General features: G+C 55.5%; 4 protein-coding genes across 20 annotated transcripts in view; 2 read left to right on the forward strand and 2 right to left on the reverse strand.

Annotated features, from left to right (window-relative positions):
• The first annotated feature begins 275 nt into the window (after positions 1 to 275).
• LOC139585182 (cytosolic purine 5'-nucleotidase-like) lies at positions 276 to 14,695 on the forward strand. Of its 12 annotated transcripts, XM_071417706.1 has the most exons (21): positions 277 to 536; positions 971 to 1,044; positions 1,131 to 1,248; positions 1,327 to 1,422; positions 1,508 to 1,599; positions 1,690 to 1,747; positions 1,861 to 1,954; positions 2,065 to 2,118; positions 2,218 to 2,301; positions 2,456 to 2,497; positions 2,967 to 3,074; positions 3,231 to 3,297; positions 3,382 to 3,552; positions 3,726 to 3,777; positions 3,860 to 3,920; positions 4,042 to 4,218; positions 4,333 to 4,434; positions 4,521 to 6,930; positions 9,672 to 9,923; positions 10,952 to 11,265; positions 14,077 to 14,695. In XM_071417706.1, exons 1-18 carry the CDS (start codon positions 448 to 450, stop codon positions 4,566 to 4,568), a joined length of 1,587 nt encoding a protein of 528 aa, XP_071273807.1. In that variant the 5' UTR covers positions 277 to 447; the 3' UTR covers positions 4,569 to 6,930; positions 9,672 to 9,923; positions 10,952 to 11,265; positions 14,077 to 14,695. The 12 variants fall into 12 exon arrangements, with proteins under 12 accessions (XP_071273812.1, XP_071273807.1, XP_071273803.1 ...); XM_071417702.1 differs by lacking the exon at positions 9,672 to 9,923 and having other exon boundaries at positions 10,949 to 11,265; XM_071417705.1 differs by lacking the exon at positions 9,672 to 9,923.
• Positions 7,457 to 16,614, reverse strand: CKAP2L (cytoskeleton associated protein 2 like). Its single transcript, XM_071417723.1, is given in 10 exon segments — positions 7,457 to 7,856; positions 7,946 to 8,093; positions 8,382 to 8,445; positions 9,755 to 9,810; positions 9,813 to 9,909; positions 10,414 to 10,606; positions 10,985 to 11,553; positions 13,439 to 13,505; positions 15,832 to 15,898; positions 16,477 to 16,614. Coding segments are annotated over 10 exon segments (1,557 nt in total). The 5' UTR covers positions 16,520 to 16,614; the 3' UTR covers positions 7,457 to 7,603.
• Positions 16,615 to 16,678: 64 nt separating this feature from the next.
• The window catches only part of OGDH (oxoglutarate dehydrogenase), a 29,626-nt gene continuing 20,632 nt past the window's right edge, over positions 16,679 to 25,672 (forward strand). For 4 of the 5 annotated variants that reach the window (XM_071417691.1, XM_071417693.1, XM_071417689.1 and 1 more), the window contains exons 1-2: positions 20,760 to 20,894; positions 24,035 to 24,283. In XM_071417691.1, coding sequence (XP_071273792.1) covers positions 24,062 to 24,283 — 222 coding nt within the window. In that variant the 5' untranslated portion in view covers positions 20,760 to 20,894; positions 24,035 to 24,061. Of the gene's footprint in view, positions 16,942 to 20,759; positions 20,895 to 24,034; positions 24,284 to 25,672 lie in introns of those variants that run through there. The other variant, XM_071417690.1, reaches the window with a different exon arrangement.
• On the reverse strand, positions 16,778 to 20,456 carry IL1B (interleukin 1 beta). 2 transcript variants are annotated; one of them, XM_071417719.1, is made up of 6 exons: positions 19,345 to 20,456; positions 19,211 to 19,259; positions 18,940 to 19,129; positions 18,666 to 18,836; positions 18,411 to 18,556; positions 16,778 to 18,251 (listed from the first exon to the last, which is right to left on the reverse strand). In XM_071417719.1, exons 1-6 carry the CDS (start codon positions 19,494 to 19,496, stop codon positions 18,039 to 18,041), a joined length of 921 nt encoding a protein of 306 aa, XP_071273820.1. In that variant the 5' UTR covers positions 19,497 to 20,456; the 3' UTR covers positions 16,778 to 18,038. The 2 variants fall into 2 exon arrangements, with proteins under 2 accessions (XP_071273820.1, XP_071273819.1); XM_071417718.1 differs by having other exon boundaries at positions 18,111 to 18,836.

The raw sequence follows: 25,672 nt of genomic DNA on the forward strand, positions 1-25,672 counted from the left end.
GGCCGTGAAGCAGCCCCGGGCGGGGGCTTGCGGTGTCTCCCGGGCCGAACGTGCCCCATCCTCCCGATCCCCCCGAGTGAGGCCGGGGCGGCTCCGCGGTGCCCTCGGGGCGGCTCTGGGGCGGCGGCGAGGCCGGGCCCTGACCCCAGTTAATGATTCGCCGCTGGGCAAACAGGGCCCGGGGCTGCGGGCCCGGCCGGGGGGCGCGGGGGCAGCGAGCCCCGGTGAGGGGGCGCGGGGAGCGCTCCCCGTGTGAGGGGCACAGGCGGGAAGGGGTGTCCGTACCCCGGGGGAAGCACGGGGGAACGGCTGCCCCGGCCGGGGGTCACAGCCCCGGGGTGCCCCGGCCCCGTGCCGGCTGTGCCGCCCGAGGCGGGGCCGGGGGGGCGGTTCCGCAGGGCTCCGTTAAAGCGGCGGCGGCCCGAGGCGGCGGCGGAGGCGGTGGCGATGGGCAGCGAGGGCCAACGGGGCCCGGCTGCGGCCCGGGGCCCCGGGCAGGGCGACCCCCGGGCCCTGCGGAGGGACTGCCAGCACCGGTGGGCTGGGGACCGCGGGGGCACTGCGAGCACCGGGGGTAGCAGGAGCGGGGATGCGGGGCGAGGGCTGCGGGAGGACAGGTGGGGAGGGGAGCGGGACCCCGAGCAAGGGCCCCGGGCCTCAGGTACGGGACCCTTGTCGCAGCGGGAGGGGGCAGAGGCCCTGGGTGCCATGTCGACATGCCGGGGTGGGAGCAGGTCCGAATAGGGGCTTACTGTCCCCCCTCTCTCCTCCAGTTCCATTTCCAGCTCCACAGCCCGTTTTTCTGCTCCAATAATTTGCTGTGGGGGCCCTGGGCAGGGATGAGCGCACAACCCTCCCAGAGCACTGACCAGGCACTGGGATAGGGAAACACGACCCCATCTCTTCCTCTGTGCCACCCCCAGCCCTAAACCTCTCCTCACCTCATAACTCCCCCCGTGGTCTCCCCCAGGATCTTCGTCAACCGGAGCCTGGCGCTGGAGAAGATCAAGTGCTTTGGCTTTGACATGGACTACACCTTGGCTAGTGCGTTTTTTGGGGGCCCTAAGGCAGGGTGGGGCAGTGGTGGCATTCCCCCAGCCCCTGCCCACATCCCCCTGTCCCCCCTGCAGTGTACAAGTCCCCTGACTACGAGGAGCTGGCCTTCGCTCTGCTGCTGGAGCACCTTGTTGCCATCGGGTACCCTCCTGAGATCCTGGCCTACAAATATGACCCCAGCTTCCCCACCCGGTCAGTTTGTGGAGCGGGTCCCAGGGACGGGAGGGGAGGGGAAGGCAGCCCCCCAGCACTGACAGCTGTGTGGTGCAGGGGGCTGGTGTTCGATGCCCTGTACGGGAACCTGCTGAAGGTGGATTCCCACGGGAACCTGCTGGTCTGTGCCCATGGCTTCCGTTTCCTCAAGGGGTGAGTCTGGGAATTCACCATCCCTGGGGCAGGGGGAAGTTGGAGGTCCCTCAGGGTGGAGTGCAGCTCCATGCTCCCTCCCCAGAGCCGAAATCCTCCACTATTACCCCAACAAGTTCATCCAGCGGGATGACATGAAGCGCTTCCACATCCTCAACACCCTCTTCAACCTCACAGGTGAGTGAGAACCCCCATTGTCCTGGCCCTCCCACCACCCTGGGGTGCTATCCTGCCCTGCACCCCTTCTCACGGCCCCCTCCCTCACAGAGGCCCACCTCTATGCCTGTCTCGTGGACTTCTTCACCAACTGCTCCAGATATGTCAAGTAAGAGGGAGGTGGTGGGTGGGGGCTTGGTGTTGGATCAGACAGGTGTAGATCTTGGGGGGAGCTTCCCTTAGCAGGGCAGCCCTTTCACATTCCCTTCCTGCCTGTTGCAGCTGTGACACTGGCTACAAGCACGGGAACCTCTTCATGTCCTTCCGCAGCATGTTCCAGGATGTGCGCGAGGCCATGGACCACGTCCACCTCTCTGTGGGTGCCGGGGGCAGGGGGCTGGGGCTGGCGGGTGCTGGCAGTGCTGGGGTTTTCCCACACACACCCCCTGGGAGGTTTTGGCCAGCCCCACCCCATTCCTCCTGCAGGGCTGCCTCAAGGAGAAGACGCTGGAGAACCTGGAGAAATATGTGGTGAAGGATGTGAGTTGTACAGACCCCAGGGACCCCTCCCCACTCTGCTCTCCTGTCAATTCCTCGTGGGACCCCCACGCTTCCCCCCACTGACTTGCCCCTCACTAGCCCCGTGTGCCGCTGCTGCTGAGCCGCATGAAGGAGGTGGGGAAGGTCTTCCTGGCCACCAACAGTGACTACACCTACACTGATGTGAGTAGGGGTGTCCCTGTCCCCCACCTGCGTGGATAACTGCCCTGCATGGTCCCCCCTGCCCTGCATGGGGGAGGCAGAGGGGCTGGGTTGAAGCACAGGCAGGGTCTGCCTTGCCTGGGGGCAGCAGTGATGATGCCAGATGTCCTTGCAGGCCATCATGTCCTACCTGTTTGACTTCAGCAATGAGGACAAGGTGAGTCTGTCCCCATTATGGGCTGGCTGGGTATTATAGCAGCAGGCCCCTGAACAGGGTAATAATTAGCATTGGCTCCATGGTTCCAGAAGGCTGATCAATCACTTTATTATACTATACTATATTATACTATTAGAAAACCCATCACCCTTCCAGACAGTCCAGACAGTCCGATACAGCTTTTTCCAGATTAGGCCATTGAATCCAAACACCATCACCATTAGCCAGTTAAGAAATCACCCCTTGGTGAACAAATCTCCATAGCACATTCCACATGTTCACAACAGCAGGTGCAGCAAGTGAAGATAAGAACTGTTGATCATTCTTTTCTCTGATCTTCTCACAGCCTCCCCCAGCACAGTGCCTGGGAAAGCTGTGCCTGCTGCTCTCCATGGAGAGAGCTGCAGCCACAGGTGGAGGGCACAGCGTGCCATCAGCACCCTCCTCCTGACCCCCTCCCTGTCCACAGGCTGACGTCCCACGGCGGCCCTGGAGGTCCTACTTCGACCTGATTGTGGTGGACACCCGCAAGCCCCTCTTCTTTGCTGAGGGCACTGTCCTGCGCCAAGTGGACACGGTGGGCACCTCTCCCCTGCTGCAGGGCTGGGGGGGTGGGCACTGGTTGGGCCCTGAGGGGGCTCCTGTGGGCACAGCAAGGTGGGTTCACGGCCGATTGGCCGCCAAGCTGGCAGAGGTGACAGTGTCCCCATCCTGGGGTGCTCTTGTCCCGCAGGACACGGGGAAGCTGCGCATTGGGACGTACACGGGCCCCCTGCAGCACTGTGCTGTGTACTCTGGTGGTAAGCACCCAGCTGGGCTCTCTGGGCTCTGTAGGCAGCAAGGGGGACGTGCCTACCCCCCACCCTGACCCCTGGGTGTCACAGGCTCCTCGGATGTGGTGTGTGACCTCCTGGGTGTGAAGGGCAAGGACATCCTCTACATGGGGGACCACATCTTCGGGGACATCCTGAAATCCAAGAAGCGGCAGGGCTGGCGCACCTTCCTGGTGGTGCCTGAGCTGGCCCGAGAGCTGCAGGTCTGGACAGAGAAGAGTGGTGAGCAGTGCTGGGCTGTGGACACTGACTTTACCATGCAAGGGGAGGTGTCTGGAGCCTCCTACACCCCTGGATAGTAAAACTGCCTCAGTGGGCCATGCCCTGACGCTCTGTTGGTCGTGCTGGGCAGTGGGTGATGCCCCTGCACTGAGCTGGCCCTGTTGCCCTTGCAGAGCTCTTTGAGGAGCTGCGGAGCCTGGATCTCTTCCTGGCCGAGCTGTACCAGTGAGTTGGTTGGGGTGGGAGACAGGCAGGGGTGGGAGCACACCCTCCAGGTGAGCCCTTAGCTGGGTCTGTTCCATTCCAGGCACTTGGACAGTGGCAGCAGTGAGCGCCCAGACATCAGCTCCATCAAGCGCCGGATCCAGGTGACACCCAGGGCACTGTGCCTGCTGGCACACAGCTTAGCTCACCCCCCTGCCACAAATTCCTCTGTGGAGGGCCCCCCAGGAGCTGCTGGGTGCCCTGACCTTCCTGCTGCACCCACAGAAAGTCACACATGAGATGGACATGTGCTATGGGAAGATGGGCAGCCTGTTCCGCTGTGGCTCGCGTCAGACACTCTTTGCCAACCAGCTGATGCGCTACGCAGACCTCTACGCTGCCTCCTTCATCAACTTCCTCTATTACCCCTTCAGCTACCTCTTCCGGGCTCCCCCTGTCCTGGTAGGCAGCCCCGAGGCCCTGCTGATCACCCACTGTGCCTCAGTTTCCCTCCCTGCCTGAGCGGGCATGGGGCTGGTGCCAGCCTCTCTCTGTGAGCCTTGTCACCCCCCGCAGATGGCTCATGAGTCAACAGTGGAGCACTCTCACCGGGACTCAGGGGATGCTGGCACTGCCCTTCCTCCCTGGCTGGCCCAGCATGGTGACCCTCACCAGCAGGTGGGTGGCAGGAAGGACATGGGCATCCTGCCACGCTGATGCCCTTGGGGTCCTGTGCCCACTGAGCCCCTTCTGCACTGCCTCAGGTCCCCCAGGACTCAAGTGGGGAGGAGGAAGATGATGGAGAAGCCTGAGCACGCCCCAACTGCCATGCTGCCCACGGGAGGACATTCAGTGGCCCTGGACCACTTGCGCTCATGGCCAGCTGCCACCTCTGGTGGCCACAGGATGGCTGGTGGCCCTGACTTCTGGTCCCTGTCACATCTGTCCCCTGTCCCTGGGCAGTTGGGACCTTCTCCTGACTCTGCCCAGAGCCAGGAGAGGCTCCCCCCCCCAAGTCTGCTAGCTCCTGCCCCTTTAATTCATATCTGCCTGTTGCCCCTTGAACTCATTCCTCTCCCACCAGCTCAGTGCCAGTCTGGGGGCACCCAGCACCAGGGTGAACAGGCAGTGCCACTGCTGCAGCATCCCTGGCAGCCCCACTGCAGCAGTTGGGCTCCAAGCAGCTAAAGCCCCCTGCCCCTTTAGCCTCTGGGCCTGGCCATGAGCACCACAGTGCTGGGTGGATGGGGTGGGGCTCTGCAGGTGACACCTGCTCCAGGGGAAGCCCCTGCACCTGCTGTTTCTCTTTTCTTCTTTCTACCCTTTTCTATTTATAAAACATCCTCAAAACTCCTGGCACTGCAGAGACATAAAATTGGTTTTAAAGGAAAACTGTTTTGTCCCTGCACCTGAGAGCTGGGGGCAAAGGGCAGTCCCCCAGTCCTCATCCAGCAGCTGGGGCAAGCACAAGCCCCTAGGGAGAAGGTGGCAGCCCCGAGCTATCCCCAGCTCTGAAGAGGGGCCAGGCCAGCAGCACTCCACAGAGCGGAGCCACCCCATGCCAGAACTGCTCTGAGACTTCTGCCCGCATCCCTGGCTCAGTGGAGATGCTGAGCCAAGGCTGGGGTTGGGAGAGAGGAGGAGAAGAGCGTGATGGGGCCAGGAGCACTGCCTGCTGGGGCCGGGTGGGTGACAGCAGGGCTCCCCCACCTTCCACAGCTGCAGTGTGGTCACTGTTCCCAGCAGAGAGCACCTGCCAGTGTGGGAAGATGGGTTGGAGAATAGAGAATAGAGACAGTGCTGAAGGCAATCATGCCCCTGACAAGTTGCAGCTGTACTAATTACCAAAGAGTAGGAACAGGCCTGCCCTTAATTGGCCGCAGCTGTGTCCAATAAGGGTGACTGTTAAAAAAGAGTAGGTTAGCTAGTTGAGAGGAGAGTTGGAGTTTGTTAGCTGTGCTGAAGGACAGGAAGGAGTCAGCTAGCCATGCAGAAGAAAGAGAAAAGGAGTCATCGTTGTGAGGAGCTGCCCGTGGGAGATCACAGAGAGAGGGTAGGAAAGTTTTACAGTAAGATAACAAAGTGGCAATGACAGTTTCCATGCACCGTGGTTGGTGCCAAGCACCAACAAGGGTGGCCGGGATGGGGATGGGTCCCAACATGCCAATCCCTTCGCCAGTCTCTTGCTCCTGCCTGCTCCAAGTGCAGGGACAGCACCAGTAGGGGCCTGAGTGCAGTTACAGGGCTCATCAGTCCCCAGACCCCAACTGTGTCTGGGAGTTGGTGCCTGGCCTGCTGCACCCCAAGGTCCTCCTCAACCCTTGGTGCTGCAGCCAGTCTCTGCACAGAAGCTGCTGGGGGCACTGCAGGGCCCCCAGCTCCTCAGGCAGAGCCATTGCCACCACCTGTGCCTCAGACACGGGGGCTGCAGATATCCCTCTCAGGAGGGGCCATACAGGTGTGTCCAGGTAGGGCACAGGGCAGTTCCAGAGCAAATCGCTCAGGACGTTGCTTCCAGACACTGGGAGGTGCCTGCAACATTGCAATCCAACTGAGAGCATTCTGCAGCAGGAGAACCAGAGTGTGTGTCATGGCAGGGGAGCTGAGGGCACTCCTGGGGGACACAATCCCAGGAGACACAGCTGCTGTCTCCACACCACTCACTAGCCCACACACATCTCCACTGTGAAGTTCCATATTTAAACCTGCATTTAGATATTTAAAAACACACTCTTCTTGCATGTACTGAATTGGTGGGAGAGGTGTGGTAATCACATACAATCTGAACAGAGATTATAACTCCCCAGGAATTTCCTGGGAAGCTGTGAGAAAACTTAGATAAAACAATTAAAAGAATTATTATCTCTCTTTCTGCACATGTTGTTTACAGATACAATTTTCCAGAGTGTGCTATTCCTAATTCACCACTAGTGTGAGAGGTTTTTACTCCAGAACCAATCCAGCCTTGGTTTAGCGAGTCGGGTTATAAAAGCCGCACCGTTCCCGCCATCCAGCGCCTCGGATTATGATATTCCACCTCTGCCGAGCGGAGTCTCTGCTCCGTCCCTGACTCAACGGCGAGCCCTGCAGAGCCCGCGTGGAACCGCAGCATGGCCCGAGCCGCGCGGCCCCGCCGCCCTTCGCCTCCGGACGCCTCTCGCCCTCCGGAGTGAGGTAACGCTGACTGTGCCCCGCGCCGTTTGTCCCCTTGGGATCGCGGGCATTGACCCCGGGAGGCCGAGAACTGAGTAAGGGACGGGTTTTCCCAACACAGCAGACTGTCTTTTGGAGTGGGAGCCTGCTGAGGAATGGGTTTTCCTTAAAAACGGGGAAGCAACATTCCACAGATGAACAGGCAGTTGTTTCTATGTGGAGGAATCTGATAACTCTCATGAGACTCCCTGTCTCTGATCAAGCACTTTGCGATCCTTTATTTTGGGCCAAAATCACGGATCCGTGGCTCAGTGGAGATGCTGAGCCAAGGCTGAGGTTGGGAGAGGGAGAGAGGAGGAGAAGAGCATGATGGGGCCAGGAGCGCTGCCTGCTGGGGCCGGGTGGGTGACAGCAGGGCTCCCCCACCTTCCACAGCTGCAGTGTGGTCACTGCTCCCAGCACCTGCCAATCCCCTTGCCAGTCTCTTGCCTGGTACCTTGTGCTGCTGCCTGCTCCAAGTGTAGGCACGCACATCTCCACTGCAAAGTTTAATAAACATGCATTTATTATTTAAAACAAAATTTAGATATTTGATACATACTTATTCTGTGCCAAACCCTCCCCCCTACATCTGAGGGGCAGCAAGAGAAGTCAGGGGAATGTATACAAGGCAGCCTGCTCCTGCTGGGAACCCTCAGGGGCTCTTGGGGGGATATGAACTCAAGCCCTCCAGCTCTGTCACTTCTGGTAAAGCTTTGTTTTTCCGGAAGAAGAAGAGAGTCCCCTCCTCAGCATCCAGGATTTCCAGGATTTCACTGAGGGATGACACCACAGGGTCATGGTCCTTTAGCATCTCTGGGTAGCGACTCCGAGCCCTCTCAGTCCGCAGGGAGCGCCGGACGGGTGTTAGAAATTTCAATTCTGGGCCTTCCAGGAATTCCCTTCCTCTGTGGAGAGAAGAGCCTTGGGTAAACCCTGCAGAGGACCACTGGCATGGAAGGGTGTGTGCTGCCAGGAGCAAGAGGTTCAGCCTTACCTGGATGCAGATGTAACCTGTAACTTGACTGAGGGGGGGAGGGAGGTCATGCACCTCCCCACCAGGCCTGGAGTTGATGCTATGGGATGCCTCTCAGCTGGAGAAGGTGTGGTAGGCTCCCGAGGAGTGGGTTCCTCTGCCTTTTCTCCTGGCACAAAAGGAAAAGGGCAGCACAGTTGCAGCACTGGCTATGAATTACACCTCGTCACTCTGGACAGGGGCAGGGTGCCTGCCTGCAGAGGCTTGCAGGGCCAGGATCCTCCCTAGCCCAGGCAGAACAGTGTCCCATTTTTCAGATCAGGATTCCAGACTTTCACCACACTCCTTAGGAGGGACACGAGGTGCTGGGACAGACTGTAAACTGTGTTGTCTCCAGGCTGGCAAGAGCAGGGAGCACCCCTGCCCATACTCATCAACCCCACAATGCTCAGGTTACCTTCCAGTTTTTGGCCTGCATCCTTCAAAATATTGAAAGCAGTTTGTCTGAGCTCTTCGACTGGCTGCAGGAAAAGCAGAACATGGGTCAGGGCAGGTCTGGCATGGGAATGGCGTCGTGGTTTGACAGGAAGTAGGTTTTCTGGGATATGCTGTGGTCACCAATAGGTCTTCAGATTTTAATATTGGCACTTGGTGTGGCCACTGGATACGCCTCTGAGAACACAGGGGTTAAAAGCAGAGCACTCGCGGGGGAAGCTCTCTTGGGTTTCTGGCAGGGAAGAGTTCCGATCTCTCTCCCGGCCCAGCTGCTGGCTGGGCGGGCGGAGGGGAAAAGCCATGCGGCGGGAGAGGTAGGCCTGACCCCGGGGGTGGAAGAGAGAGGGACACCGGGAGCCATCGGGCAGGCCCCCTTCCCCCTTGGGAGACAGAGAGAGAGTACAGCCTGTGCTTGTGACTGTGTTACCTTGAAACTTGATAAACATGTGCTGGCAGCACAGCTGAGAAGGAGAAGAAGGGGGGTGCAGTGAGAAGGTGCTTGGCCGCTTGTGGGAGCTTTTAACCCCTTTTTGGACAATGAAAACTTTACAGAACATTAACCTCTCCTAGAAGAGAGACAGAGTGGAAGATGAAGAAGAAAATGGGCAAGTGTGATGAAGGTCTGGGCAAGTGAGAGATGTGGGAAGAGATGATGGAGTGGCTTTTGCTGGACTCTTTTTGTATAGGCATGGACAGAACCACGTTTCCTTGGGATACAGAGACTGCATCTAGGAGGAGGCAATGCCTCAGAACCAAGATGGTTCAGTGTTGGCACTCCTCGCCCCCGGGGGTGAAATTTGGGGGGGGACAGGTGTCCCAAAGGAGAGACTGTGCCCTTTGGATCGCAACAAAGCATCCTTAAAAAGACGACCCTAGAAGCAGCTCTGGCCCATGTGCAGTGGTGAGAGCACTGGACATGAAGGGAAGAAGTTTTCTTTATTTGTAAGTGGGAGCCTGCTTTGCTTATTCCTGGTCACATCTCACAGCAAAAACCAGGGAGAGTGTATTTTCATGGGGGGCACTGGCATTACACCAGCGTCAAACCATGACAAATGGAGACAAGAGTTAGAGATGAATGGGAGGAAAGGCTTTTGCTGCTCAGCCTGTGCTGAGGACAGGAAGAGGCTGCAGTATTCCCCTTTGCCCAGTGGGATCCATCAGCACCCAGCACAGCTGGCCAGGTGCCCACCCTGCATGGGCACATCCTGCAGCATGGAATGGGACTGGCAGCTCTAAATTACTTTTTCACCAGTGACTAATGCTGCTAAACTCATTCTAAAACCCGGCCCCTGGATCTTGTGGAAGCCATCCAGAGCAGAGGCAGGAAACAGTCACCTCAGCCCCAGCGCTGACTGCTTCTCTGTACAGCTGCAACACATCAAAGGGGCCATCTGGGCCAGCAGCTTTGCTTGGCAGAACCAGAATTTGGCAAATTTCTCTGCCTGGAGCACAAGGGACAGCACTGTTGAGATCTCCTCTGCATGGACACCCTGCAAGGAGAAGGGTAAGGGTCTGAAGAAAAGGTGTCCATGGCATGGATGAGTGTGTGCACCAGGAAGCAGACCGTGCCTGACCACAGCTCACAGCACTCTCCAGGAGGAGGCCCTCAAAAGTCTGGCTTTGCAAATCTCCTACATAATTGTGGCAGATAAAAACTGCCCTGCCTCTATCTTCCCCTTGGATAATTTGGTCTAGTATTCCAGAGGGGTGTCAAAGGATAGACTCCAGTGCTGGCATAATTGGGGCCAGTAAACCCTGGAGCAGGGCTAGAAGTCAGTGTTGGTCTGGTCTCTCCCTTCTCCCAGTCAGCACAGCTCACTGCCTGCCTTTGGCCTACCCATAACTTTATGAGCACTTGTATTTTCCTGTTTCCCCTCTTGCCACTGAACACTTGTTCCCAACCCCTCTTAGCTACTGGAGGGACATGGCCCTCATCCCCTGGCATGCTTCAGGAGAGGAGAAGCTCATTCAAGCGGCTCCTTCCCTATTCTCACCGCCTCAATGAGCTTCGGGCACTCAGTTAATACGTTGTTTATCTCGACTTGGCAGTGCCGCTCTGGATTCTCTTGTTTCTCTGTTGGCTTGACCTTTCTGCAGGATGGTATCACCGCCTGCTTCTGAAGCAGAATCATCGGCGGCCGCTTGTATGTCCTGCCTTTGGCTGCCAACCACTCCTCCAGCTGTTTCCTGTCCAAGGACAGAGAAATCACAGTTACCACAGCAGACAGTAGCCTGGCAAGAGCTGGCCGTTTTTCCTTGGAGTCTTCCTTTAGCCAACTTCAGCTGCTTAAAAAGAATCAGTATATCTATCTCAGAAACACACCTGAGCTCTAGACTGGGAGAGGAAATCACACTCAAGCCGAAGCCTTGAGGCTGAAGCAGGAGAGTGGCCACACACTCTCCTTGCACTTACTGAATTGGTGGGAGAGAAACTCAGGGTGCCACCCAACATTATCCCCAACCCCTTTTTCAGGGCATCAACCTCCCCACAAGCTTTTGCTCATAAAAGACTTTGGACTCCATTTCCAGCAGGATGGTGCTGGCTCACTCAGAGCTGCCCCTTACCTACGATCTGCAGCTGATGGAGTCCTTGGAACGGGCCTAGAGTGCATGCCACTTGCCTTCGGCAGCTCTGGTTTAAGCTGATCTCCTCTGCTTCTCAACTCATCCTCAAGGACATGAGTTTTGGAGTTGTGTATGCTGTGAGACTGGTTTTTGTGACCTGTCCCTTGGGATGCTGCCGTGTGTCCAGGAGCCACCACCTTCATGTCCTTCCTGTCCGTTACCTCTTTAACCGTGGGCCTTGGCCGTGGTAAAGTGACACCTGGGTTCAGATTTGATTTCAGGTTTGTGGTCCCCTGGGGCTTGCCCAAGGTGGGAGGCTTGGTGGGAAATCTTCTCACTGGGGGAGGCTGGCTGTGCTGCTTAAGACTTCCCCCTGCTGTTGTGCCAGGTTGCCTCACAGCAGTACTTTCTCCTTGCTTTGTCCCTGGGTTTTTATGCATCAAATTAGAAGAAGCAGGAAGGGACCGAGAGGGCTGCAATGGCTGAGTTCTGTTATTTGTATTTTGTGACATGCTCCTTGATTCTGGCAGGGCTTTCCTGAATTTATCCAGAGCTGGCTCTTCCTTAGCCTGGTGGTTATATAAAAGAAACACACAAAACTCAGGATGAAAACCTTCCAAACATTCCTCCTCCCAAGTTCCCAATGCATCACAGTAAGACAAAACCTTGGAATCTCAATTCAGTTGCCACCCCTCAGATCACTAACTCTCAGTCCATCACCACCCTTCAGATAATCAATTCTCAGTTCATTAAGAGGAGAGGAGTCCTTCTTGTGCTGTAGGCTTCCCCAAGAAACACAGTTGAAACTTTCTGTGTTTCCATGTCAGTTGCGGCACTGCCCGGAGAACATCTGCCATCCTGACATCTTCCTTCCATGTCCAGTGCTCTCACCACTGCACATGGACCAGAGCTGCTTCTAGGGTTTTCCTTTTAAGGGTGCTTTGTCCAGTTCCAAAAAGAGCACAATCTCTCCTTTGGGACACCTGTCCCCCCCAGATTTCACCCCCTGGGGCTGAGGGGTCTCAACACTGAACTCTCTTGGCTCTGAGCCATTGCCTCCCCCTGGATGCAGTCTCTGTGTCACAGGAAACATGGTTCTATCCATGGCTATACAAGAAAAGTCCAGCCAAAGGCCACTCCATCATCTCCTGCCACCTTCTCAACTTCTCTCGGACATCTTTCACTTGCACTAACTTGCATCACACTTGCTCATTTCCTGCTATTCATCCCTATCTCTCTTCTCATTCAGGAGGAGGATCAGCATTTGTAAGGTTTCCATCATCCAAGAAAAGGGTTAAAAACCTCAGGCTCTGCCTGTCCAGAACTCCCACTGCTGCCCTGCTGAGCGCACCCCCCCCTTCTCCTCCTTCTCAGCCAGCCTGCTATCACATTTCAAGGTGGCACAGGCACCAGCTCTCTCTCTCTCTCTCCTGGGGGGGATGGCTGCCCAATGACTCTCCTATGTTCCTCCCCCCTTCCATCCTCAAGGGCCTCTTCACCTCCCTTCTCTGTCCAAGGCCCGGCCTACCTCACCCGGCCGCATGGCTTCCCCTCCCCTGCCAGCCCGCAGCCGGGCAGGGCAGCTCTGAGCCTTTCCCTGACCGGAACCAAGAGAGCTTTCCTGGGAGTTCTTTGCTTTTAACCCCCTGTGTTCTCAGAGGCATATCCATGTCCTCAGTGGCCACACCAGGTGCCAATATTCAAATCTGAGCACCTATTGGTTTGACCACAGCATCCCAAAAAACTCACTTCCTCTCAAATTAAGACAGCTTTCTCACAGCTTCCCAGGAAAATTCTGGGAGAGTTATGCCTCTCTGTTATGAGGATATGTGATTACCACATGACAAAGCAGCTGTCAACACAACAATAACACAACAGGACATGGGCAAAGGAGCAGTCTCCCAAACTGAAACTCCTAACTAAGCTAAACTCCTTTGAAAAACAGCTAGTTGACTCATTGCCAGATATTTAGCAATCTGTGGTATGTCCCCCATTAGGAGTCAGGAACTCATGACCCTGATTTGGGGATGTGGTTTTCAAAGTAAGTTTTCTGAATTGCAGCCAGGATGAAAAATTATTATGACTAAAGTACATTCTCTTGTGACCCTATAAGCAGTGATCCCGAGTGAGACCTCTTGAGCTCTCTTGGACTGCTGTGGGCTGTGACCAGCATCTCCTGCTGAGTGGGGCTTCTCAGAGCCAGCAAACTCTCACATTTGCTGTACTTGGAGGAACATTTGTGTTCTGGTTTCAGATTGATTGATTTTAGATTTTAGCTTGCTTTTTCTCTATGTGCTTTAACCATCCAGTAAGCAGAGTGAAGCTTGACAATGAATTTTGTTGTGCTTTCTTTTAATATTAAACTTTTATATTAAACCTGCTTTTGCCTTTGCCAGTGATTCTTTAAGCAACCACTCACTTAAAGCATGAAAGATTCAAAAGCTTCCTACTTACATGCTTGAGTTTAGAGACTGGTTCTAAGGATGGATTCAGGCGATTAGTCGAGTCCTTTAAAAAGGGTCTGTAAAAGTCCAACAAGTTATCAGGTTATTTAACAAATTATCAGGTTATTTATCAGCCATAAGAAAAGCAGAAAGAATTAAGTATCTAACCCACTGCTGGTTGTCTCAGACACAGGAGCTTAGGAGTAGCTTTCAGAAATCAAAACCCTGTCAAGGAATAGTACCACATACTATTAATTCTTTTTCTTTTGTGTGGCAACAGAAAAGCAACACAAGCCTGTTGCAGACATCTTTTTATGAAAATCCTTTTCTTGGGATTTTTTCTTCCTGAGAAGCTGAGAGGCACCAGGAACAAAATGTAAACAGTGGTTATCTGCTGCTGTGGAATGCAACAGGTGGATCCGTGATTGGTCTCGTGTGGATGTTTGGAATTAATGACCAGTCACGGCAAAGCTGGTGCTCTCTCTGTGGAGTGTGCCGGAATTTTCCCTCATCTGCCTCACGATTGTCATTGGGGGACCACTGAAGAGAAGACCCCCCCCATCTAGATTCTCTGGCTCTGAAGGAGAAAGTCACACGCCAAAGGCCCTGAGACCTGAAAGCACAGTGTTAAGCTATTTGTTTTCACAGGTGTTGTTTGCTGTATGCTAAGAAGGGAGCAACGTGCCCCGTTTGCAACAATAGCTTTGGAAGCTGTCCCACCTCTCGGCCTGGCTGGACGTCTCCTGAGTTTTGGGTGGTCTCCCACAGAAGACCCTCACCTGTTTTACAAGCACCGTGACAGACAGACTGAGATGTGAGGAGCCTCTCCATCAAGGACTGAGAACGCCCCTCTCCTCCTTCCAAGGACTGGGACTGAACCCCCCAGCCCGGGGCAGGTGTGTGGGGGAGGCAAGCTGACCAAAGCGAGATGTTTGCCTGCAGGTTGTGACCACTGGACCAAGATAACAAAGGCTCTTGTTTACTGCTGAGAGCATGGACTACCTGTCACATCTATTCCTTATTGTATCGGTTTCCCCCCCCTCACAATTTTCAATAATAAAAACCTCTGAGTTAGCTAGAGACTTTGAGATCTCCCCAGCGTAACAGGCGGATCCTCGACTGGACTGGACCAAAGGACTTCGTCTCTACGTTGGTAGCTATATCCCCCTCTCTCTTTCTCTATCTTTTTCTCTCCCTTAATCCCTCTATCTCATTTTTGCTGTGGTTATTTCAATAAAGCTGCAATTGTTTTGATTATCACTGCAAACCCCCTTGTACCGTGTCGGTTTTTTTGCACCCGGAGATCACTCCTATGAACCACCACGTTACCTATTCACTAGGACGGGTCGTGACATTAATTGGCGTCACGGACAGGATTCTGGTAAACTGAGGGATTTGCAGGTGTTAAAAGGCAAATCTCATGCTCAATTGAGTGCTCTTGTCTCCGGAATTGGCACAAAAAATCTCTCGGTGCAAAACGGGGGTAACTGTTACTGTTGTATTTGTGTGTACCTGGACTGTCTAGGAAGGAAGGGACACCTGATGCAACCACACAGAGCCTCCTAGACAGATTCTGTCCCTCACAGCCAGGGGAGTGAGGGGCGGTGCAGCAAAGGCTGAGTGGCTTTCCCCTGCCGTAGGTTCTGGTCCCCTCACAAAGGAATCGTTTGTGTGCGTGTGTGCATGTGTATACACTTTCTGGGAAGGAAGAGACAAACCTGATGTAACCACACAGAGCCTCCCAGCAGATTCTGTCTCTTCAACTACCCAGGGAAGCAAGGGGACACAGGAAAGGCTGTGTGATTTGTGTAACTTAAGTTTACAATTAACTCCCTGCTGTAGCTTTGGTCCCCTCAAAAAATGACTACAAACTTCAGTGCAAAAGGTAAAGCTGAATTTTATGCTTTGCTTACTAAATACAATGCCACACCTTCTCCAGGAGGAGAAGAATGGGCAAACTGCAATTGGTTTAACTTAGAAAATGTTATTGATAGAATATCTTCTTTGCAACATGAAACAAAATTCAAACTGGGCACAAATAAAACCATCCTCTGCTCAGTTTTGGGAGCCTGCCTCACAGCAGCCATAGAAACTTGCTTTAAGCAAAAAAGTGAGGAAAATGCTATAATAGACTCCCTCCAAAACCTAGTTGAAGTTTTGCAAAAACAATTAGATTAAGAAAGAAATGTAAATAATTCATCACGGGCTGCCCTGAGAGAGGAACATGTTAAAAATTCGCATAACTACAGACTGGTACTAAGGTGCTGTGGGGGCAGAGCCTAGACAGGAGCTGGTTCTTTGTACACAGGCCAGAGAAGGTAGACACTGGCCAGTGGGGAGAGCCAGCTATACCTCAGACTTTTACATATCATCTCATCCAAGCCCAACATCCTCCTAACTTACTTGGCACTTGAGCATTTCAGCCTTTCCTTGGCTACTTGGCAGTTCTGCAGCTGGCTCCTCCGTTGCGCTGCAAAGAGATGGCAGGAAATGCAGGGCACACAGGATAGTCTCAGTACTCAAAGAACTCATGACACTGGATTTCTGTTACTTTCAAACACTACATGGCACACCTCTCGACCTCCCTGCCTGGGGAGCCTGGCAATGCTGTTCCCAGAAACTCCCTTGCACATGATAGTGCCCAGAGACTCGTTGCCACTTAAGCTTCCTGACCTTCACAGTATGATGCCACTCAACCCCTCAGCTGTGCAGGGCTCAGTTTGCAGAAGGAAAGGCTTCCACTGAGCCCAAGAGCAGCACGACCCTCCAGCACACTCCCACTCCTCCCAGACCGCGTCCCTCGGCCCGTTTTGTGGGCACCCGCCGCGGATTCACACATCATTACTCACACCGCCCGCCCTCAGCAGCTCCCCACCAGCCCATCTGTGCCGCCTCCAGTCCAGCGCTCCCACAGAACTCGGGCCTCCCCACAAGGTACCCGCCCCACGGGTTCCGCAGGTCCGCATAGCTCCGTTCTCCTCCGCCAGTACCGGGACCCCTCAGACCCCGCTCCCAGGCTCCTTCACCCGCCGCCCCGCTCCCTCGGACCCCGTTCCGAGGCTCCTTCACCCGCCGATCCCGCCGGCTCCATCCCGGGCGCCACCGCCGAACGACCACCGGCACTCCCGACAACTGCCGCGCCGCCGTTATTAGCCACCGCCTTCTTCAAAGCGACCAATGGGGAGCCAGGCGCCGGCCGTGGCTCCGTGATTGGCTGGGCAGGGTGGGCGGGGCCGGCCCGGGGCGCTGCCCGCGGTGACAGATGCCGCGCCGTGACGGGCCGTGTCGTGCCGCACCGGGCCGGGCCGGGCCACGCCGTGCTGTTAGAAACGGAACACGCGCCCGGGACTAAAGGGATTTCAGCATTTATTATAATTTAAAACAAGGCCTAAAGCATGATGGCCTGCGGGCCGAGCAGGAGCGTTCCCGTCGAGGATGCTGCAGCCCCGGCGCTGGGTTTGTTTGAGCAGCGATGTCCCCGATGTTCCAGGTGGAGCGGCACGGATTCACTGGGTCAGATGCCCCTTTTTATCCTCTCTTTGTCCGTTTGGATTGGTTTCTGTTTGGATCCTTTATTTGCATGAAGGTTTAAGGCACTTGATTGGCCCATTACAGTTCTGTCCAGGCTGGCTCGTGGTGCACTTTACTGAGGTGTGTTATGGTACGGTGAGTACTATATTTCTTACAACTACCCTTTTAACCCCTTGTACAATATAATAACCAAACTAACAGCACATGCTTAACAATCTTATCAACTATTTACAAGAGTTTATAACCTATTTTTGACACCGCCATGGCATGGTGTGTGATGCTGTGGCACATCTGGCCGTGCCATGCCATGCCATGCTATGCCATGCCATGCCATGCCACATAATGCCATACCACGCCATGCAATGCCGTGCAATACCATGCAAGCACACCGTGCTATACTGCACCATGCTGTTCAACATGATAAGACATGGTGTGATGTGACATTGTATTATATAGTGCACCACATGATACTGTGTGATATCATGCCATGCCTTGTAATCCCACGCCACTCATTGTCCTGCTGCACTGTGGCCCACCATGCCATTTGCTGGCCATAGCTGGGGCAGAGGTGACAGTTTCAGGCAGCTGCCAGGGATCCACCATAGGATGCCCACCTCAGTCGCCTCCCAGCTGTGGTGTGGGCATGGAGACAGAGTGGTGGAGGGTCCTGAATGGGTCAGGGTGGTCCCTGGGCTGTGGGGTGGCTCCCCACGCCCTGGATTTTCACTCAAAAAGCAGCCAAAGCAGAAGGATTTTCTCATCTGTAACCCCATTCCCCACGAGCAATGAGGTGAGCCATGCTGTCCTAGAAAACTTTTTTTTCCACCTCCATCCACATACAAGTTAAAAGCAAAAATTAATAAGGGGGCACAACAAGTAAGTACCAAAGCAATGGGCAGATACAATAAATAAATAAATTAATTTAAAAATATAGACTGGGATGGCTCAAGCCCATGGGGCCCAGAGCTGCTATTTCACATGAAATAGATGGGGAGGAGGGGTGTGTCCTGGGGGTTGTACTTAGTACATACAGCCTGAAAACCGGTGACTGCCGGTTGGGTTGGGTTGGTGCAGGGTCTTCAGCGCCCGCTCAGCTCGTAGGTAGCGATGTTCACCTGGTCTGGGGTGTTGGTGATGCCCACGGGCTGGCGGGGCTGCAGGGACGTGCAGACAAACCAGCCGGGGAAGGCGGCTGACTCGAAGCGTGTGGTCCCCTCAGCTGGGCTGTCCAGGCGGTAGAAGATGAAGCGGGTTAGCTCCACACTCTCAATATCCCTCCTGATGTCAGCTTCCTGCAGCCAGAGGGGTGAAATGGTGGTCAAGGTTGTCCATAGGTTGACTTTATGAGTTAAAAATTAAAAGTTCTCTCCAAAATTTGCCCTGAACCAAAACAAAGGTGGAATGGAGCCCCCAGCCCCACAGAGGACAGACTGCTGGGACCCCCTGCTCACCTCCAGCTGCAGCACGGGCTTGGTGCCACTCATCACACATGACATGTAGAGCTGGTAGCCCTTGATGCCCAAGGCCACTGGCACCCTCCCAGAGCCTGGAGCACCCTGCGATGGCCGGGGACGGTACAGAGCAATGTTGAGCTTCACTGCAGAGAGAAGGGACAGGTAAAGGGGTGCTCCTGGGGTTGTAGGGCGGCTCCTGGGTGGTCCAGGGTTTGGAGACAGGGACATTGGGATGGGAGCATATGCTCTCACCTTTCTGTCCAGCAGAAGGTCCCTGCAGGTGCAGGGCCACCAGCTGGGTGGGTGACTCCAGTACGAAGCACTTGTGGTCAATGTCCAGGATGTCGAAGGACTGGGAGCGAGTGTAGCGGAAAACGGGTGCCTTGGTATAACTGCCCTTGATGCACTGGAAGGAGACGGGCTCTGTGGGGAGAGAGACAGTCAGGAGGATGCTGCTCCCAGGTCCAAGAATGTCCCCCAAGAATACCCTCTGCCTGGGGTGCCAGCCCTGACATCATCCTCATACCGAAAATATCATCCAAGAAGCTGCCAAGATCACTGTCAGCAAAGTCCTTGCGTGCCGGCTGCTTCAGGAGCTTGGTCACAGCCACCACCAGGACGGCAGCCTGGCGAAAGGTCCTGGAAAGGGGTCCTTTTGTCACTGTCACCTGGATGCCCACCCCAGGCAATGTCCCCTCCAAGTCCAGCCAGGGCTTCTAGGGAAGAAAGGGGATGTAGGGTGAGAGTCTGGCTTCCATGCGACATGGACCCCACCACTCCCACCACCACAGCCTTACCTTCTGCGGGCACAGACAGCTGGGGCCATACAACGTCTCCTCGTTCAGGCTGAAAGGCAAAGGGACGTGGTGAAGTCAGGTTCAGGAATGCAGCATCACAACCCCCAAGTCCTCTCTGGCATGTCTATTCTTACCTGCTGCTCTCCAGTGTGTCCAAATCAGGGACGAATGCCATTGCTGCCACTGACTGCAGAGTCCTGGGCTGAGACTTCACAGCTCCTGCAAACTTCTGAGGCACTTGCTTGCCTGCTCCTGCCTGTCCTGCCTGCGGTGCTGCTTGGATCATCAGCGTGGCTGGTTTTCAAGAGCTTGTAGAAGGAAGTGCCGTCAGAGTGGGATTTCCAGGTTTTGCAACATCTAGGTTTGCCCAATTCTCTGTTGAGACTGGAGGGCTGAGGGGGGCTGAGGGGGCTCCAGGCGGAGCATGGAGCAGAGCAGGGGATGATCTGGAGCTGGGTTGTGGGGCAGAGCAAAAGGATGCTCCCGGGCTGGTGTGTGGGGCAGAGAGCAGAGGGGAGTTTGGCATTGATGTGTGGGGCCTGTGACCATGTACCAATCTGCCATTTGGTTGACCCAGCAGGGAGCTGGAGTCACTCAGAGCCAGTTCTGACCCCAGTCCCAGCACCAGGCCCAGCCCAGCTGTGACGACACCATCACTGTCAGGGCTAGGACTGTGGATGTCCTGGACGTGGCCAGTGATGCAAGCGCTGCCTCTCCACCATTTCGCCACAGCTTCCTCCCGTACTGCCCAGACCTCTGCTGACACAGCCAGCTGTGCCTCCTGTGTCACCCCTCTTGTCTGCACTGCCCCAACACCAGTTGGGTGCAGGACCCTGCTGTCTGCTCAGTTTCTTGTGCCTACTCATGCTACCTTGGGGACATGGCCTTCAGGCACGTGGCCTTCAGGGGCCCTCCTCATCCTCACGTCCATTGGTGTGCCGGAGATTGCACCATGCTGGGAGGGCCACGGATGTGTGTGGCCAGGCTTGCGTGGACTCGGGCTTTTGGGGTGTTTTCCTGGCACCCATTTCACTTCCTGAAAGTGCCATCCAGCCCTGCGCACTCCCGTGCCCGAGACTGCAACCACCATGACTCACTGCCAGGAAATTGCCAGAAAAGCAGAGTTCCCAGAGCACCTCCTGTGTCCTGCTGGGCATCCCACGTGGTTGGATATCCCCAAAAGCCTGAGGTGCCCCAGAGCAAGGGGTTCTCCACGACACAGTGGCCGTCCCTAGGCATGGCAGAGGCCCCCAGGGCACGGTTGGGGTCCTGAAGCCATGGTGAGAGTCACCAAGCCACGATGAAGGCTGAGAGCCATGAACAACGGTGGGTGTCCCCGGGCCATACAAGGTGTCCCGGCTGTGGTGAGAGTTCCCCGGCCATGCCGGGGGTCCCCAGCCCGTTCAGCGGCCCCCGGGCCATACAAGGTGTCCCGGCTGTGGTGAGAGCTCCCAGCCACGGCGGGGGTCCCCAGGCCCTACACCGACCCTCGGGCCCCGCCCCGGCCTCGCCCCACCGCTGCACGCCGGCCGGCGCAGACGCATTGGGTCGGGATCGGAGTGGCAGAAGGGGCGCGGTGACGCGACGTGGTGACGCACGGGAGAGGCGGGGAGAGGCGGGGCGGGAGCGGCGGTCGGGGCCGCTGTCAGAGCCGGGACCACGAGCGGGGCGTACGGACACGCCGGTGAGTTCCGCGGCAGAGCTGGACGGTGGGGCCGGACCTAGCCGGGCGGGAGGGCCGGGGCCGGGGCCGGGCCCGCAGCGGGGCGGGGGTCGCGCCGGGGGCCGCGCCGGGGGCCGCGCTGGGCCGGTAGCCCGCGGTCGCGCCCCGGTGTCCTTGGCGCCGCCCGGGCGCCTGGGAGGAGGGGAGCGAGGGGGGGGGCGGGACTGCGGCGAGACGGGCAGCCCTGCGGCCAATGGGAGGGCTCGGCTGTTCTCTTCGGGCCTATAGACAACGAGGGACGCGGAGCCCGGGCGGCGGCGGCGGCGGGCGCTGATTGGGGGGCGCGGGCGGCGGCGGGCCTGGCGCTCTGTCGGGGGCGGGGCGGGGGTCCCGCTGCCTCTTCCCGCGCACCTCACGGCGCCTCACGGCCCCCCGGGCTCTTCGCGAGGCCGCTCCGGTCCGTCCGCCGGCTCCGGGAGTACCGCCCGAGCCCGCGGCGCCTCCCGACATCTCTGGAGGGCTCTGCTGGGCCGCGGTCGGCCTTGCAGCGGACACGGAGGGTCTGCCCCGGCCCCCGCCCGCTCTGAGGCCCTCGCCTGCCGCGGGCCCGGTGCTGGATCAGCTGTACCTACAGCCGGTGGCGCTGGCCCCGCTGCTTCCTGGAAGGTGGAATTTGTGCTGTTTTTAGCCTAGAAAGTATTGCTAAGTCGCAGTCCTTACCAAGCACCTGCCATCTGGGCCGCCGTCCCCATCCCGGCTGCGGGTGGGTCACATTTAGCACTTTAATCTGCTTATTGGCGCGCTCCAGCCGTCATCTGTTGTGGGCATTCCTGAGGTATGACCTTTTGGTGAGGTTTGGGCTGTGGCTGGCTGCCCCTCTGCACGCTCCTCAGGCGTCACTCCCAGTGTGACCTTTGCATTCCTGTGTGACCCTGATATCCCTTATCTCAGACTTCGTTTCCTATGTCCTTGCTTCTGGTTCTCTACTTTGATCCAACTTGCAATCATCCCAGCTCCAAGCTTGCCTGTCTCTGTCCAGGCTCCTAGCTAACCTTTCCTGCAAGAGATCTTCAAAGAGCAGCTAGTTCTGCTCACTTTGTGTCAAACTCTGGCATTAACCTCACTGTTTTCCAGAGAGGTCACGGGATGCTGCTGAGTGACAGCACCAAAACTGGATATGAAACTGGAGATGATGATGATGCTACTTCTGCCTAAAGCTTTTCCCCTGCCATATGCATGCCTGTGCTTTGGCACCAGATTCAGTTTGCTCTCTGAAATATCATGGAATGCTTTGAGTGGGAAAGGATCTTAAAGATCATCCAGTTCCACCCCCCAATAAGCAGGGACACCTTACACTACCCCAGGTTGTTCCAAACTCCATCCACTCTGGTCTTGGACACTTCCAGGGATCCAGGGCAACCTGTACCAGGGTCTCACCACCCTCACAAGGAATAATTTCCTCCCAATATCCCATCTAACCCTGCTCTCTGGCAGTGGGAAGGCATTCCCCCTTGTCCTATCATTCCAGGCTCTTGTCCCTCCTCAGCTCTCTTGGAGCCCCTTTAGGGACTGTGAGGGTCTCTAAGGACTCCCTGGAGCCTTCTTTTCTCTAGCTGAACATCCCTGACTTTCTTAGGCTTTCAGAAAAATAACAGTGTGTGTTTTGCTGTGTAGATCTGATGAGGGAGAACTGGGAGAATCCCCAGTGCTGTGGCACTTGTGGTCCTGCACCTGCTGGCCTTTCTTGCCAGGTGTTATTGTGGGCAGGGTGGAAATGACAAGTGACTCTTTGAACCAAAACCTTATAGTTTGCAATGGGGAGTGTAGCCCCTGCCATGCTGGGCAGCCAGAACTACAGAATCACTGAATATGCTCAGTTGGAAGGGACCCACAAGGATCACCAAGTCCAACTGCTGGCCCTGCACAGGACCATCCCAAGAGTCACACCCTGTGCCTGAGAGCACAGCCTAAAAGCTTCTTGAACTCTCAGGCTTTGACCACTCCCCTGGGGGGCTGTTCCAGTGTCCAAACATCCTTTGAGTGAAGAGCCTTTTTCTAATATCTGACCTAAACCTCCCCTGAAGCGGCCCTCGGGTCCTGTTGTTGGTCACTACAGGGGACAGATCAGTTTCTGAACTAGATTCAGCTGGAAGGCTGGCTAGCAAACTGCTGGGTGTGATGGTGTGTTGTTTTCTCTAGTCCCTTGTGAAATTTCATTTTAATCTGGTGAACCGTGGTAACTGCTTTGCCATTGGGCTGCTGCTCGTTGGACTGGTCTGTGATATGGAAACCAGCCAGCTGGGTCACCTCTAGCCTTGGGTCCTGCCTCTTGCAGGAGGAGCTGGGTGGAAAGGGCAGCTCCAAGAAGAGTTGCTCCAAGTGCCTGCACTTCCTTCAGATGTTTTCCAGCTCTTTCCTTGGGCTGCTGTGGTTGGTTGGATGTGTGTAAAACCCCCTGGCTGATCCCAGGCCTCCCAGTACATGCCCATTTGGAAAACTGCAAGGTGGGACCTCTCAGGTCCCACACCAGCTCAGGGTTACTTTTCTGGGTTCTTTGAGCAGGGGAGAACCCCTCTCTGGGTCTTTCACCTTTCTATTCTTGGGTCTGGGCTTTTGAGGAGCAGCAGTCTTTCTTGGAGCCCAGTTCTCAAGTGCTTTGTACTACTGTACCCCTACTTTGCAAGCAATTTTCCCTGTAGACAGTTTCTTACCAGCTTTACTCTGGTGCACATCATAGCAAACTAAGCAGAAAACCTCGGCCAAGCAGAGTGGTTATAGAAATGGAAGCCCAGACCACCCTGGGAAGGAGAGTGATGGGAGAAGCTGAAATCAAGAGATGTGGGTGGCTTTGGTGTGCAGTGGCTCATTCGAGACAAGGGTTGGGTACCCACCAAGCAGATTTGCATTGCACTGTCGTGACAGGGGAGGTGATGATGCCATGCTGCCAGGGATAGGAGAGGCAGACCTGGCCATGCCAAGTGTACTGAGCAAAAACTGCATTTCCGAGCCATCAGGGATCTGGCTGTGGGACAGGGTGGATGGATTAATCCAAATTAAAAACTGATCCTAAGCTCAGTTCTTCGTGCTTGGGGAGGGGGTGGTCTCTGTTCAGTGCTCTCCTGCAGTAATTAATAACCCACTTTTCTGTTCTCCCTCAACAGGAACGTGTGTAAGGCAACAGGACAAAAATGCTTAACTTAAGGACTTGTGCAGCAAAACTGAGGCCGTTGACGGCCTCACAGACTGTAAAGACAATTTCCCAACACAGACCGGCAGCACCCAGGACGTTCCAACAGCTCAGGTGCTACAGTGCACCCGTGGCTGCCGAGCCATTTCTGAGTGGGACTAGTTCAAACTATGTGGAGGAAATGTATTATGCTTGGCTGGAAAATCCCAAAAGTGTACATAAGGTAAGGATCAACCTTGCCAGGACATCACCTTCACTTCTCTGTGTGTCTGAACAGTGGGTGCAGGTAAGTGCCACCTCTTGAGGAGGAGTGAATTCGTCAGTAGGGCCTGGATGTTTGTGGATGGTCCTTCTGCTTCACTTTGCCCAAAAGAAACAGCAGTGATTCCTGGAGCAAGAAGCAAGAGGAGCTTTTTCTGTTCAAGAGTAAACGCCGTGGGCTTGGGACGTGGGCAGCATCCTGGATCACAAGCGGATACAAGGAATGGCTTCTGGGAATCCTCCACTTGCTGTATTTTTTCCGTCTCTGGTGGCTCATCAAGAGGATTGATTCTGGAGTGGAGGATGGGGAAAAGGGACAAGGAGGATATTCTCCACATCGTGACTGGTTTCCTTTTTGTCTCAGGCATGGGTGGCATTCTGTGTTGGGGCAGACATAGATAAGCTCGGCTTTGAGCTTGTGTGTGTAAAGCCAGATTGCTGATCTACAGACTTGGCCCCATTCTGGCCTTGTCTCTTGTGTGGACTCCACCTTGTTCCAGTGACCTTTTTACCAAGATTCCTTCCCAGCTCCTCTCTGTACTCCTCTGTCCTCTCTGCACTTCTTCATGGGTCCCCTGAAGCTGAGCTGCTGTGCTCAGGCTGGGCTTGCAGCTGTCTCTGGTCATGTTGGCTTGCAGGCCATCAGCCTCTGTGCCCTGCCCAGGGGAGGAAAGTGCCACTCCTGTCCTTGATAAGCATTGCCCTCTGTCCTGCCAGATGGAGGGTCAGATCCTAGGCTGGAGCTCTTGGAAGGAGTCAGGCTGTCACAGGGCCTGGCTGAGGTTTTTCTATCCCTGTGTAGCACAGAGACCAGCTGCTCCTTGCTGTGCTGTGTCCCACCAGGGAGGAAGGACACGTTCAGCTGGGAAGAGCTGGAATGTCTTTGCTGTTGTCACCAAAAACCTCTGAGGCTTCCTGCTGGTGCAATGGTCCCAGCTGAGCACACTGAATTAATTTCCTCCATGTACATACCAGGGGTTTAAACTGCAGAACAAGCTTTAGTTCTTGCTTAAAATAGGGAAGATAAAAAGTAGGTTATTTTAGGGCATTTTCTGCATGGAATCCTTTAGCTGAGCTCCAGTTTTGAAGCCTGATGAGCAGAGTTGGATAATAATAACAGTAAAATAATAAAAATTAGAGAAGAGTGGGAGAAAGAGGAGGTGAAGGCCTGATGGATGGGTGCCAGTGGGCTGCCCCAGGGTCAGTCAGTGCTGCTTGCTCCTGGGAGTGCATCCCCTTAAAAGTGGGGACACCATCCTCCTGCCTCCATTTGACCAGCTTGGGTGCTTGGTACAGCCCACACTGTCTCCCCATCCCCTAAGCAACATCATGGGTGCTTCAGGGAAGGTGG

This window comes from Agelaius tricolor, unplaced genomic scaffold (assembly GCF_023055355.1).
Source record: "Agelaius tricolor isolate 1412-34295 unplaced genomic scaffold, bAgeTri1.0.p SCAF_70, whole genome shotgun sequence".
Classification (NCBI taxonomy): Eukaryota; Metazoa; Chordata; class Aves; order Passeriformes; family Icteridae; genus Agelaius; species Agelaius tricolor.

What these genes read in the sequence shown, in the direction of transcription:
- LOC139585182 (XM_071417706.1), top strand. Translation starts at nt 448, where the DNA reads ATGGGCAGCGAGGGCCAACGGGGCCCGGCTGCGGCCCGGGGCCCCGGG. An exon ending in GGCTTCCGTTTCCTCAAGGG is followed by an intron (nt 1,423 to 1,507) that starts GTGAGTCTGGGA and finishes CTCCCTCCCCAG; the next exon opens with AGCCGAAATCCTCCACTATT. An exon ending in CACCCTCTTCAACCTCACAG is followed by an intron (nt 1,600 to 1,689) that starts GTGAGTGAGAAC and finishes CCTCCCTCACAG; the next exon opens with AGGCCCACCTCTATGCCTGT.
- IL1B (XM_071417718.1), bottom strand. Translation starts at nt 19,496, where the DNA reads ATGATCCAAGCAGCACCGCAGGCAGGACAGGCAGGAGCAGGCAAGCAA. An exon ending in GACACACTGGAGAGCAGCAG is followed by an intron (nt 19,260 to 19,344) that starts GTAAGAATAGAC and finishes TTTGCCTTTCAG; the next exon opens with CCTGAACGAGGAGACGTTGT. An exon ending in GCTGTCTGTGCCCGCAGAAG is followed by an intron (nt 19,130 to 19,210) that starts GTAAGGCTGTGG and finishes TTTCTTCCCTAG; the next exon opens with AAGCCCTGGCTGGACTTGGA.